Raw genomic sequence first — 13,749 nt, forward strand, 5'->3', positions numbered from 1 at the left:
CATGGTGTGTGGTAGGATGCTAAAGTCCAAAAATACTGCTTTTAATGCCAATCGCAGATGTCTTTGGCTAAAAGAGAGCTGAATGGAGTGAGGACCTTATTAAAAATCAACTCTGCAGTTCTCAAGTTATATCAGGTAAGTTCACGCTATGCTAAATCATACACATTACTTGTTTTTGATTGCAGCAATGATTTTAATAAAACAGTTAAATATGGTGAATTAAACTGTGGACACTGAACTGCTTAGAATGAGAATGTAAACATGTAAGTTCACATACCCTGCCGTACAGGTGTAGTTCGCTGTCAGAAAGCAGTTGTTTTGCTTGTTGATGATTACCCAGGCCTTGTACGGCTCCGTCTTCTTTCCTTGTCTTTCGCTAGGCAGAACCTCGGTTTTTAGCTCTACATAGTGTTGAATCTGGTAATCATGGAGCATATTTCTTGCACATGACCACACAGAACAAAATTGTTGGCATCCAAAGACTTGTAGGCCTTTCACTTCTCTCTTGTAAAATCACTTGGAGTTTTAATGAGGAGTTTTGGAGTTTTATTTGGGGCTGGATGCTTGGTCATTTCATCTTATCCAATATCCATTGGGAGGGTGCTATCGCAAATGGACCTGTCAGATGAACGCTGCTTACTTTAACATTGATCTTGCCGAATCACTGTGCTTATCACTGGGTGACAAGCTGTTATAATACACTGAAAGCATTATGTAAATAATATGTAATCAATATAACTTATTTCTAAGACAACAACAAACTTTGTACCACATCGGATGTCATTCCCTCAATGTAAATGCTAGCGCTCCTGTTTTTTTTCTGCAACCTCGCTGGGTGCACATCCTAAATATTTACAAACTGGTAATTTGTCTATAGTGAGTACATTTTTAATTTTGAGTGAACTATCTCTTATAAATGCTAAGTCTTAAAATTCTCATTAAATTAATATGTTTTATATAAATGATCGTATATATTCTCTTTATTCATTACTCATGGATGTATTGTTTGCACTTCACATTTAAAGGGATAGTTCGCCCAAAAATGAAAATGTACTCAACACCATTAACATCCATAGTAGGAAAATCAAATACCATGGAAGTCGATGGTTACCTTCCAACATTCTTCCAAATATCTTCTTTTGTGTTCAACAGAAGAAAGGAATACAAATAAGTTTTGTGAATGAGTGAATGGTGTCTAAATGATGACAGAATATACATTTTTGGGTGAACCATCCCATTAATTGTTGTTATTTAAGACTAAAAGTAAAATGGCACCTACTATCAATACAATAATTTTGCTAAAATGTATACAGGGAATACAACACCCTTTTTATTTTCAATGCACTGATTAAACAGCGACACAGTGACTCAGTGGTTAGCACTGTCGCCTCACAGCAATAAGGTCACTGGTTCGAGCCTCGGCTGGGCCAGAAGGTATTTCTGTGTGGAGTTAGCATGTACTCCCTGTGTTGGCGTGGGTTTCCTCCGGGTGCTCCGGTTTCCCTCACAGTCCAAACACATGCGCTATAGGTGAATTAGATTAACTAAATTGGCCGTAGTGTATGGGTGTGTAAATGTGAGTGTGTGTGGGTGTTTCCCAGTACTGGGTTGCAGCTGGAAGGGCATCTGCCACATAAATTATATGCCAGAATAGTTGGTGGTTCACTCCGCTGTGGCAACCCCTGATAAATAAGAGAATAAGCCAAAGGAAAATGAATGAATGAATGATTAAGTAACACACAAACACTACTAATGCAGTTTCAGATTTATTTACATGGTTGAATCTCGTGGTGTCAAATAGTCCACTTATTTACAACTCGGCTTCACTGGAGTATGAAAACTGTACAATAAAACCAGGAGTGTGTAGAAAACAAACCAGGACTCGATGATACAATTTACATTTTTCAGCAAGATACAACATTACCAAATCGACCCAATATTTACAGACATTGGGCTTAAAATCCATGATGAACAAAGCATTTGGTCAAACAACTGAACACAGAGCAGACAAAGTAGACACAATTTTAATTATTTTACCACACATTCTTATTCTTTAACATGTTAGAAAATGTACCTTACAATTCTCTCAATGAATGATGACTCTGCACTTCTGTGACACTAACGCCCCATTCACACGTCAACGCTTGACAGAGGGCGTGTCTGAAGTTAGGGCTGACGCGATTGTCATAGCAGCGTCAGCCAATGAAATTAGTCAGCAATAGGCCACTGTCTGAGCTGGTGTATTTGCATACAGCGATCTGATTGGCGGACGCTTCTGTCGGCGCTTGAAAAGTTGAGCAAGTCCCAACATTTGCAGCGAGCAATGCCTCTGAAGCGGTGCCGACGGATCCACAATGCAGTTTGGCAATGCCTGACGTCACCCATTTAAAGTGAATGGGAAGCGTTGAAGCTGACGCCCTGTGTGAATGGGCTGTGAAGCTGCCTTTCCACTGAACACGACATTCGGACTTGACTGTCAGAATATGCCCCCTTGTGGCTGTCGCACAGAATTTTCAGCTTAGTCGTGCATCATGGGAAGCTATTTCGCAGTGTCCGAAATAAAGGAGTGCAAAAGCAAGAGGCTTTATTCTCTGTGCGTTCACCGTGGTTGAATGAATGAATACTAGAAACTCATAGACTGCTAAAAATTTTGAAGGGAATGCGGAGACGACGTAAAAAAATAATATTTTTATTACTCATTTATGAATAGAAATGTTTTTTAGTATAAACTTTTTCTGATTCAAAAAATAACAATAAAAACTACTATTCCTCATCTCGCGCGAACGGATCTGCTTGGACAACACTGGAATACATCACATTCGGTCGGCCGGTTGAATACGATCTAGTCGCAGGAGTTCAAATATTTCAACGTATCCGCAGCGCAAATTGGATCCGAATTTTCCACATACGGAGATGATCGGAACTCATCGCAGCTCCCGGACTACTCTCCATTGGAAATGAATGACTTCCGGTCTGTCGCTTGCCTTGTGCAGTGGAAAGGCGGCTTAACATTAAAGGTGCAGTATGTAAGTTTGACACCTAGTGGTTGAACTAGGTATTGCACTCCTAGTTTAAAACGCATGAAAGCGCAGGCTGCCAGATTGAGGACACCAACAGGAGTGTGTCTGACTATCGAGCCTAAAGGCTAATTTAAGTGGTGTTCTAAATAAAAGCAACAGCACGCGATAGAAGGAATATTTTTATATTAAAAGGAGTTTTTGTCCTAACCAATACCTGAAATTGATATTTCAGAAACAGCTTCTTGCAGCTGAACAACAAAAAACTGATGATGATCACCTCAGGTACACCTCATGTGCTTTATTCAGTGTTATATGCCAATAATGTGAGTTTGAATGCCATTTTAAAGGACATTTATTGCCATACTACTGAAAGCAGCAGCAGATAGTTCACCTCAGATCTGGTAAATAAACCATATGAAATTGAACTTTAGAACTGTGACTGCAAACCAACACATATCAGTGATTCAGCATCTACATTTAATCATTTAAAGAGGCTTAATATGTATTAATTAGATTATAAACCGTACCATTTCGCTGGAGTGCAGTGAGTGCACTGTTCTGTGCTTCTAAATGGCTGTATTTAAATTTCTGTCATGTTTCGTCTGGTGCAAACAGCCAAATTGCTTATCACTGCAAATCTCGTCACGTAGCACGTTGTTAGGACACAGGGTTAGCTACATTTCCATCCACCTATTTTTATGCACATTTTGAAAATGCGCATAAAAAACATATGTGCATAATTGAGTAGGATAAACTTTTTATTCGACAAGAAAAGATGCGCATAAACTGTGACGGAAACACTTTTACCAATTACCATTCCAGTATGCGCATTAAAAAAGGTCATGTGATTTTGTTATAAAAGATCATGTGATGATAAAACTGTGTCTGAATGGACAAACCAGCAGGCTGAGCACACTGTAGAACATCTCAAGTGTTGTTTTGGTCAATCTAAAACGCCTTAACCATCTAAGTATTAGTGTTATTATATTATTAATGACCTCCAGAATCAAGAGCGTCTGTGCTCCGCGTCTCACGCCTTCAAACGCCACGTTCACTGCGTGTCAGGATTGCCTTCTGAGACGCAAGTCATGTATTAGATGAAGAAAAGATACACGCAGCTTCTCTTATCACAGCAAATTCCATTTTACTGCGCCAGATAATCAGAAAGTGACGACTTTGTTAGCTTTGACTCGTTGGATGGAAACGCTGCTTTATTCGCACTGCTTTTATGCGATAATCCAGTTTTGCGCATAAAGTTAATTAGCAGTTTTGGATAGAAACATAGGTAATGTAGCCTGCTCACCTCATGTTTAAAATTGTAATACTTATATTATTTGCTAATTAATAACCTCATGTGGAACTCTGAATCTGCTTCTCATTTCGGAGTCTGCTACTGTCCACCGGAGGTCGCGTTTCGGTCACAGACACATTCTTTGAGAGCCTTTCTGACTGAATGAATGAAATATGCTGTTTTCCAGCAAGGCAACTCGGAGTGCTGAAATATAATTGGCTAAATTTGCATTGTTTTGGTTCTTTTAACCCGCCCAAAGACAGACTTTCCAGCATGTCACGCACAATTTCAAAGCAGAATATTTGACTTCAGCATTGATTTTCAGATAAACAAGAATGTTCACTTAGCATGATTCTTAAATATCTGCAAACATATTATGCCATTTTTATGCTTTAGAAAAGTCAAACTTACATACAGCACCTTTAATATGATTTAGTTTTCAGAGTAAGCTACATATTAGTGTTTTAAAAGAAGAGATGTTGACTTAAAGTGATCATTCTTCGACAAGAAGCAGCGAAATGCTTTTAAAATCCTCAAGACACTCATTAACTGCATCAGACTTATTTGTACATTTTCAACTGCACCTTTTAAGCTCTTCACCTACAAAACGACAGCTTAAAAACATCACCTTTTTTATTTCTCACTATACTATTGATAAAATCTCAAGTGCATTAAACAGGCTCTGAATGAATGCTTCAAAACAATCTTCAGCATACAAAATGAGTTATGTGACGATTAGCTTCACCGAATTTGACTTTCCATAAGGAGGAATATTACAATAAAAAGCCTGATGCTGGTATCTGGTACAGTACATGAGTAAAGCTGGTGGAATATGTTTCTCATAAAGGCTTTTGAAGTCATATAAATATTTATCTTAATACTGGCGTGGTTCCAAAGAAGTTAAGTTTAGCTTTTTCTTCGTTTCTTTGAGTTTTATTTAATCCTTCTTTCTATTCCATATAGTCAATCGGAAATATAAAACTGAGGAGGCTTCATGAGTTTTTCAATGAAGGAATGCTGCTTTTTTCCATTTCTTTATCCTTTATGAGGGCATTAAACACCTGGAGGAGAGAAAGAGATAAATTATTAGCACATTATTAAATGAGGAGCACAGAGTTAGCTTAGCAAAGCCTACAGCGAACGAAGTTTGGGGACTACAAATAAATACATCCGGGTTAATGATGTCATAAACCCTTCAAGTTACGCACATACACCCTGCGCAGCGAAGGGACATGGCCAGAGGCACTGTAATGTTATAACAGAGACACTTCCTGGTGATGTGGAGCTGATTTGCGAATCACAGCACATTATGTTAGCTGACCAATTAGAGCCTCTTGAGGGTGGGTCTTCAGAGGAACTAGGAAATATGAGAGTCGTTTTCATGTTAGCAGAGTAGCTGTATATAGTCAATGTAGGATATATGAAAAAATAATGCGATTTTGTACAAATAAAGCATGAGCGCACATTGTTTTGCACCCCATGAACACAGCCAAGCCTTAAAAATACACTCTCGACCACCTCTTTAAGTGAAGATTTCTCCTTACCTAAAAGAATAAATGAAGGATGTTGCATATAATCCCTTAAACACATCTCTTATAACCATTTAATGTGGACATGTTATGGTAAGAATCAGCTTTACAGAAAATAGCAGATAAAACATATGAAAAAAAGACAACAGTGCAATTTGGAAACATTGCAAATGATGAAAGAATTCAACATGTCTTAATGAAGAAAAGGTTATATATATACTATATATATTGCAACATTGTCAAAATACACATGAGATCAGTTTTATTTTGAAATAAAATTATATTTTCATACTTTGTTAATTATTAAGTATTGCATTATTTACAAACCAGTTGTTTAAGAGTAGTTGGTGGTTTTTAAAGATCATTCAGAATGAGTTAGTAAATAATAAACTATTCAAAATAACATTTGTATATCATATTATTCAGGCATATACTAAGAGTTAATTTGTATGTTAATAAATGCTTTATTAACTCAACTTCATCCAGTTTTGTGACCTAATCCAAAGTGAGGACTATTTATGCTTTATAAATCCCTTACAAATGACAATTAAAGGCTCTGTTATATTCTAAATGACTCATTTCTATTCATTTGAAGATACACACATGAAACTGTATCATATGAAAAATAAATCTTTGAAATCTTAACTAAAATAAAATTACTGCACAGTTTAAACATTGCTAAATAACATAAAAAAAAGTATCATAATTGACCCTCCTGCTATTCGGCAACGGTTTAACTATACAGTAATTGTAGTTATTGCAAAGATGAATTGTTCACTTGTTACTGAGCCTTTAATTGTCATTTATAAGGGATTTACAAAGCATAAATAGTCCTCACTTTAGATGAGTCACAAAACTGGATGAGTTAATAAAGCATTTATTAACATACAAAGTAACTATTACTATATGCATGAATAATACGATATTTAAATGTTCATTTGAATAGTTTATTAATCCTTTACTAACTCATTCTGAATGATCTTAAAACCTCCAACTACTCTTTAAAACAAATCATTTGTAAATAATGCCATACTTAATTTAGTCATGAAAAATTAATAATTAACAAAGAATGAAAATATAATCATTAAGCACATTATATAGGTGCTTATAAGTCAAGAATAGAGCATTTGTATCAACAGTTATAAACTGTTTACTAGCGTCTATTAATGTAAAGTTAATGCTTTTGCTTGTATTTGCTAATGCTTAATAGATGATTCATAGTGTGTAGTTATTATAAAGTGTTACCCTTTTTATATAATCAATTTAATTATGGTGGTATTTTTAATGAACGATCCTTTTTTGGGTTACAGGCTAACGGTTAATGTTTGATTAACGAACACCAGTGGTCATTCACTAAAATATTCCAAATGAACAGCCTAAATATTTGGGCTAAATTGCTCTGTGCTATTCTGCTTTGCCGCTGAGGAGTAAACAATGTTTGCACCACGAACCAGTACAGAATAATGACGTGTGAATTCCTACATGACCGTTTAAACTGCGGTCAGATTGCAAAACATGAGATCTGTATCTGATTTAATACCACATATGAAAGCGGCACAAATGAGAATTGAAAAGATCAGATTCCGTGCCGTTTGAGCTGTTCACACTGTTTTGACAAAAGTCACATGTGGGTTAAAATATCTGATTTTGCCTGCAGCGTGAACGTAGCCTACATGTAAGCAGTTGGGGATAAAAGTCTCATGTGCATCAGATATTAGATCGTTGAAACTGCATTTCTTGGACATAAAATCAAACAAGTAGTAATTTATGTTTATTCCTTAAAGAAAGCTCAGAACTACAGATGAGGTATCTATGATATTTATCAATGTGTTTCTTTATATATTTCATGTACAGTGTGTATTTATGGTTTATACTTAAATGTACACAGTATACATGTACGTAATTTGTAATTACAAACTTTTAACTTGAATGTAATTACTATGTCGTTACATTGTATTTACATTGCAGTTACTTCCAAGATAGTATTTATAAACTTTGATATTTCTTTGTATAATGCATGTACAGTATTTGGTTATTTATAGTTGTATACGTAAATATACACAGTACACATGTAATTACAAACGTTTATCTTGTGTGCAATTACTGTGTCATTACATTGTAATTACATTGTAGTTACATGCAAGATAATATTTATGAACTTAACTGTTTCTTTGTAGATTTCATGTACAGTATTTGTGTATTTATACGTAAATATACGCAGTACATATGTAAATACAAACTTTTATTTTGAATGTAATTACATTGTCAACACATTGTACTTACATTTGGAGTGACTTTGTGCTTAGCAATCCTTTTTCTATGTTTTCAAAGCTGTGTAACATGTAAAAAGCATATTAGGACTCTTTAACATGTTAGGAAATCCCCTGCAGATGGAGCTACACTCAACACAACAAGGTGTTAGTTTACTGAAAACATGCAAATTCTGCCATTTCCTCAACACAGCTTCATTTGACTAGCTATCTATTATTAGAAGTGATGCAAAACATTATTTGGAGAAAGCTAAACTTGCATTTAATGTCCAGTCTGCCTCACACACAAGTTCCAATTGAGGTGAAGTTGGTTTTATGGTTGCACATTCGTTCATTTTTTTAACAGTGACCACTTGTGATACGCCCCCTGTATTGTATTTTGAATATTTGGTCTGAAATCAGATGCAAGTAACAACAACATTAGCACTATTTCGCTGACTGTGAGCAATGTCGTACTTTAATAGTCATTGGCTGCTAATAGGATTTCACTATTTAGAATTTGCAAAGAATACTTTCTGAAATTATATTAAGGAGAAAGTCATCATGTGCAAATATGAAACCAACTTTACCTCAATCAAGTTCCACTGACCTGTGTCCACTTCCTGTTGCCGCTGATCATCTGCGTGCTGGCAATGCAGCTGAAGAGGCGTTCAGGTGGCGTGTCGTCCGGCAGTCGGGTCAGAAACTGAGCGATGTGAATGAAATCCATCTGCAGGAGCAGGTCCTCGTAGAGCCGCAGGATACCCAGCCCCGTCCGGAACAAAAACTCCTCTCCGTCCCTGCAGAAGACGTCCCACACCCGACACGCCACATCCAGCGGCAGAGACTTAGCGTACAGCGTGAAGATCCTGCAGACGCACACATTTGGGAAGAAACATTTTACATTTTAGAGATAAAGAAAAGGACAATAAGGGTTTTGTATAGTCTTCAATGCCAAAAACCTGATATTGAATGGAACACAGCCTCAAACTTTACTAGTCTACTATACTTTAATTACTTTACTTGCTAGGGGTTCATCAATAATACTAATTGTTGCATTAAAGGGTTAGTTCACCCAAAAAGGAATATTCTGTCATTAATGCTAGTTAATTGGTTCCAAACATGTTTGGGGTTTTTCTTCTGTTGAACACAAAAGAAGATAATTTGAAGAATGTTAGAAACCGGTAGCCATTGATTTTTTTAGTAGAAAAACAATTACTATGGAAGTCAATGGCTACAAGTTGACAAACTGTGTGTGTGTGTATAGTATACACACTACTATAGTATAGTAGTTGTATTACTATATGCAATAGTAAATGTTACTGCTGTAAGAAATTGTTTTTAATGCAGTATAAAAGCTACAACATTCTTCAAAATATCTTCTTTTGTTTTGTGTTCAGGAAATGATCATTTTTGGGTGAGCTATCCATGTAATGCTGTCGAAACTGACATTATCGGAGTCACTCACTTTACATATTATTACATTGTGCGTGTCTTCTGGAAGAAAAGCACTTTCATCTGATGTTTTGGTTTTAATATTTAAGATTTGAAACAATATTTGAGAATTTGATCCCATAATTACTTGCTTAAAGCCCTGCACACTACGATTTTAGCCACAATTTGGTCAATTTTGGAGACAAACTTTGGAAATCCAAAAAGATTCCAGTAAATTGCCGTTACAGTTTGTTTATGTTTTCCATGAGGTATCATGTCAGAAAGGGGAATAGTGAAACTCTAAATGGGGTTTCTTGTGTGTGGCACGTCTTTGTCATTCAGTCTGACATAATGACAACTGAGATCGTACAGTGTGACATGGGAGTCGTGTTCGTGCAGTCTGACCATAGACTGTAAAATATATGGACGGAGCATCCGTGACGTCACCCATAGGTTTCTGAACACTGCAAAAGAAGCTACAAGTAGGCGCGGCCAACCGTCGCCATTTTGTTCGCACGTCATCGCCCCCACAGCGGGATACCAAACAAGGGCAAAGAGGCGGAGAGTGGGCGGAGCTACAGACGCCTGCTGGCACTTTGCTTAGACATAGCAGACAGACTTTACTTTGGGAGAAACGCTTGATACTTTATTACCTGCGACTCGTTTGTGTTCTGACCACATGTGCTTGGCTGTACACTATATCAATAAAGTGTTTAGACTTTTAAAAACACTGTAGTAATGCATTGAGCCACTAAGCATTGTTCTTATGACGTTTTTCAACAGGAGGAAAACGGGAATTACTTCCAAACACTTCAAATATAGTGTGTGTTAGTAAATGCAAAACTATTGATGAAATCCAGCATAACACTGTATGATAACGCTTCAGATGACTGTTCTAGAGACTACAGCTAATCAATCTGTCACATTCTGGAGTGCTTTACAGCTCTAAAGAAAAATATTAGTGATAAATGATCTTAAATAAAACAAATACATTTATAGAGATGGTATACAAGTATATAACTTTACTCACATGGGAAACGGAGGCCACGTGAATGGTTTGTGAGCACAATTAAGTGCACACAGCATCCCATATCATCTGATAATTGTAAGAAATAAGTCCAAAAGGCAGCTGACTGTGTAAAGCCACATAAAACAGAAAAAAATACGATGAATATGCCGAGATCAGTGGCTAATCTGCCGGATTCAGCTGAGGTGAAGTGACGGCGACCAGCAGACCTAGCTGTCACTCAAGTGGCCACGCCCTTAATTATGCAAACTTAATATAACCTAAAATAAAGGATATGGATGAGTTATAAAAAAATTCACCCCCCTCACAGTTGTCATGGAGGATAATAATAGCTATATGAACCAAATCGTTCTTTGTACCAGGCTGTAAACACCTTTTTTTCTGTTGTAAAGTTGGCCATTCTAACAGTGGGCTCAATTGCAACTTGCTCTATTATGGAGCCAGGACTAGCGGAATTTTGATGAATTGCAGTTTCAGTTACTTCCTTCTGACAAGCTACAATCGTTTAAGATTCTAAAAAAATAAATAATCTCCGTGTGAGCCGGGCTTTTCAGGTGTTTGTCTAAATGAGCGGGCTCATCGTGGACTCACCAGTCTATCAGATAAAGGTCAGGCGTGAGGCTGTAACTCTTGAAGTGATTAAACAGTCTAGGCAGGTTTTCCTCAAAAAACACCTCAAACGCTGCAAAGTACTTCAGCATCTGAATAGGAAAGAGACAGAATTCACAAGACACAAAACATTGGAACCTTGTAATTTATTCTGAAGCTGCATGAGGGAAAATCCCCACAAGCAACTGAGACAGAAGTAAACTTTATAAATATTTAATGAGGTGCAAAATAGTTTTGTGACTGTGTTTTGAAGTCTGTAAAGCAAACACTTGGCTTATTTTGAACGAGGGAATATTTCTTCACAGCGTGTAAAGTGTAAATAATGGACTACCAGCTCGTGGTCCACTCTGAAGAAAGCCATCTGACAGGGTTTGTTGAGGAGATTGGCGAAGGCGATGAAAGCGTCGGCCTCCTCCAGATTGAGAATCAACACAGCAGCAATGAAGGACATGCCCTGAACCTGGAGCCAAAATAAAGGCACGTCACACACTTTCTTTATTCATTTGGGAAAGATGCATCAAATGTGACTGGAAAAATTCTGTCAAATAAATGCTGCTCATTTGAACCTTTTTAAACTATTTATTATCGGCTCTTTTATTTCGACTTTTTATTTATAAGGTTGACAATTTGTTCAGGATAAGATTAGGATTGATTAGGATTACAAAATCAAGTAAAGCATACATTGAATCATATTTGATTATAATTGATAACATTTCAATCATTCATTCAATAATTTTCCTTCGGCTTACGGTGCTTTCACACTTGGTCCGAATGCCTGTTCCGAACCCAAGTTCGATTGTCCCCCCTCAGCTGGTTTGTGTTCACACGGTCTTTTTTCCTTCTGAACCCCAGTACGCTTGCATCATCAAGCTGTTATTTTGTGTATAGCTGTTGCTAGGTGACTGTCATGAATGCAAAGACGTATGTATATCACGGTCACTCTGCTTTTACTGAATCTTTTGGTTTTGTTAAGCAAAACCAAAGTACAGAGAGCCACTTGTGTCAATCTGTTGCAAAAAGATATTAAAATCCATTCAGAACACCTCACGGTGTCAACAGAAGTTTTTGGTGGAGACAAGCAGACATTATCACTGTTTGCACTGGGTCAGTCCCGCTTGTCGCCAAGGTAGGCGATACACAGACATATACACATATACACAGACATTGGATAGACTAAATTGGTCGTAGTGTATGAGTGTGTGTGAATGAGAGTGCATGGATGTTTCTCAGTACTGGGTTGTGGTTTGAAGGGCATCTGTTGTGTAAAACATATGCGGGAATAGTTGGCGGTTCATTCCACTGTGGCGACCCCTGATAAATAAGAGACTAAGCCAAAAGAAAATGAATGAATGTTTGACACTACACTGATGTTTTTATATGTGAATGAGAAACAGTGTAGGAACCCAAAAGATGTTTGTAAAATCTGTGCCGGTGATCACTTACGTATCCCACATCAGGTCTGTAGCAGGTGTAAGCCCCCAGAACACTGTGCAGGAGATCATGATACGGCCCACCCTAACACAACAGACCAACGTGAGTTTCACACGGGAGTTACAGTGTACCAGAGAGCTGACTGTGATAGAAATAATCCGGTATGGGTATCATTAAAACTGCTATGCTACATATGAGAGTGAACAGAACCTTCTGGAAGATGAAGAGTGATGGGAATGTGCGTGAGATGTCCAGCTTGATCAGATCCAGACTGGACTCGCGGTCGGCACTGTCCACTGTAACAAACACAACAACATCCTTCAGATACACATCATATATACTGTCAGTTTTGTAAAATACGTATCAGTATTACTCTGAAGTATTTCAACACGGCGAGAGAATTAGCTCCATTATGTACATTTACAAATGGGTATGTACAGGGTAGTACATATTCAGTAAACATACATTTGTAAATATACTGTATGATATACATTTGAAGAGTTCAGATGCAAAAACCTCTAAGTGCCATCTAAAATTTCCATTGAAAATGAGCATTTTTCTCAGACTCCTATGTTTATGTTGAGCTTTTTCATTTTATAGACCTTTAAAAGAGGGCCTCAACACCATATAATTATGCAGTCTTGATTGTTGCTAGTTGTCCCTGTCGGGAAGAGGTCAAATGTGTCATTTTTACTGTTGATCATCAGTTGCTGTGCAAAAAAATGTCATTATAATGGAAGTCAATGGGTCAAAAACAGTCACGAACATAACTAAAGGGTAGTCAATTTGAACAGTACACAAGGGTTAATGTGCTAGCTACCAGCTAATTCTCTCAGTGGATAAACAGGTCTGTGTGGTGTTTGTTAGCCCCAGAGGATCTGCTCACACATATTAGCACTGGATAAAACAGTCTGTGCTGTGATGAGGGCCAGATGTGAACATGAGGACGTGTTTGTGTTTAGACTGCACAAAAACACTGAGACACATTAAAGCTCGAAGCACTGAAGCTAATAAAACCTCATTTTACAGAGTACACAGGCTGGAAGGCGAAATGGAAAATAAAAACAACATGAATTAACATGCGATTAGCGAGTCTGGGCCTGCAGAACAGAAAGGAAATAACCATCATTTTAATAAAGACTACTGGAGAGAACCGAAG

The 13,749-nt window shown here is 37.3% G+C and overlaps 1 protein-coding gene across 3 annotated transcripts in view; it reads right to left on the minus strand.

Annotated features, from left to right (window-relative positions):
- Nucleotides 1-1,753: 1,753 nt before the first annotated feature.
- Nucleotides 1,754-13,749, minus strand: part of tbc1d12b (TBC1 domain family, member 12b) — a 39,349-nt gene continuing 27,353 nt past the window's right edge. For 2 of the 3 annotated variants that reach the window (XM_056469130.1, XM_056469129.1), the window contains 6 exons: nucleotides 12,801-12,886; nucleotides 12,603-12,674; nucleotides 11,491-11,619; nucleotides 11,142-11,251; nucleotides 8,700-8,958; nucleotides 1,754-5,372 (listed from right to left, as the gene is read on the minus strand). In XM_056469130.1, the coding sequence (XP_056325105.1) occupies nucleotides 5,304-5,372; nucleotides 8,700-8,958; nucleotides 11,142-11,251; nucleotides 11,491-11,619; nucleotides 12,603-12,674; nucleotides 12,801-12,886 (725 nt within the window). In that variant the 3' untranslated portion in view covers nucleotides 1,754-5,303. Of the gene's footprint in view, nucleotides 5,373-8,123; nucleotides 8,172-8,699; nucleotides 8,959-11,141; nucleotides 11,252-11,490; nucleotides 11,620-12,602; nucleotides 12,675-12,800; nucleotides 12,887-13,749 lie in introns of all 3 variants that reach the window. The other variant, XM_056469131.1, reaches the window with a different exon arrangement.

Source organism: Danio aesculapii, chromosome 12, assembly GCF_903798145.1.
Source record: "Danio aesculapii chromosome 12, fDanAes4.1, whole genome shotgun sequence".
In the NCBI taxonomy this organism is placed as follows: Eukaryota; Metazoa; Chordata; class Actinopteri; order Cypriniformes; family Danionidae; genus Danio; species Danio aesculapii.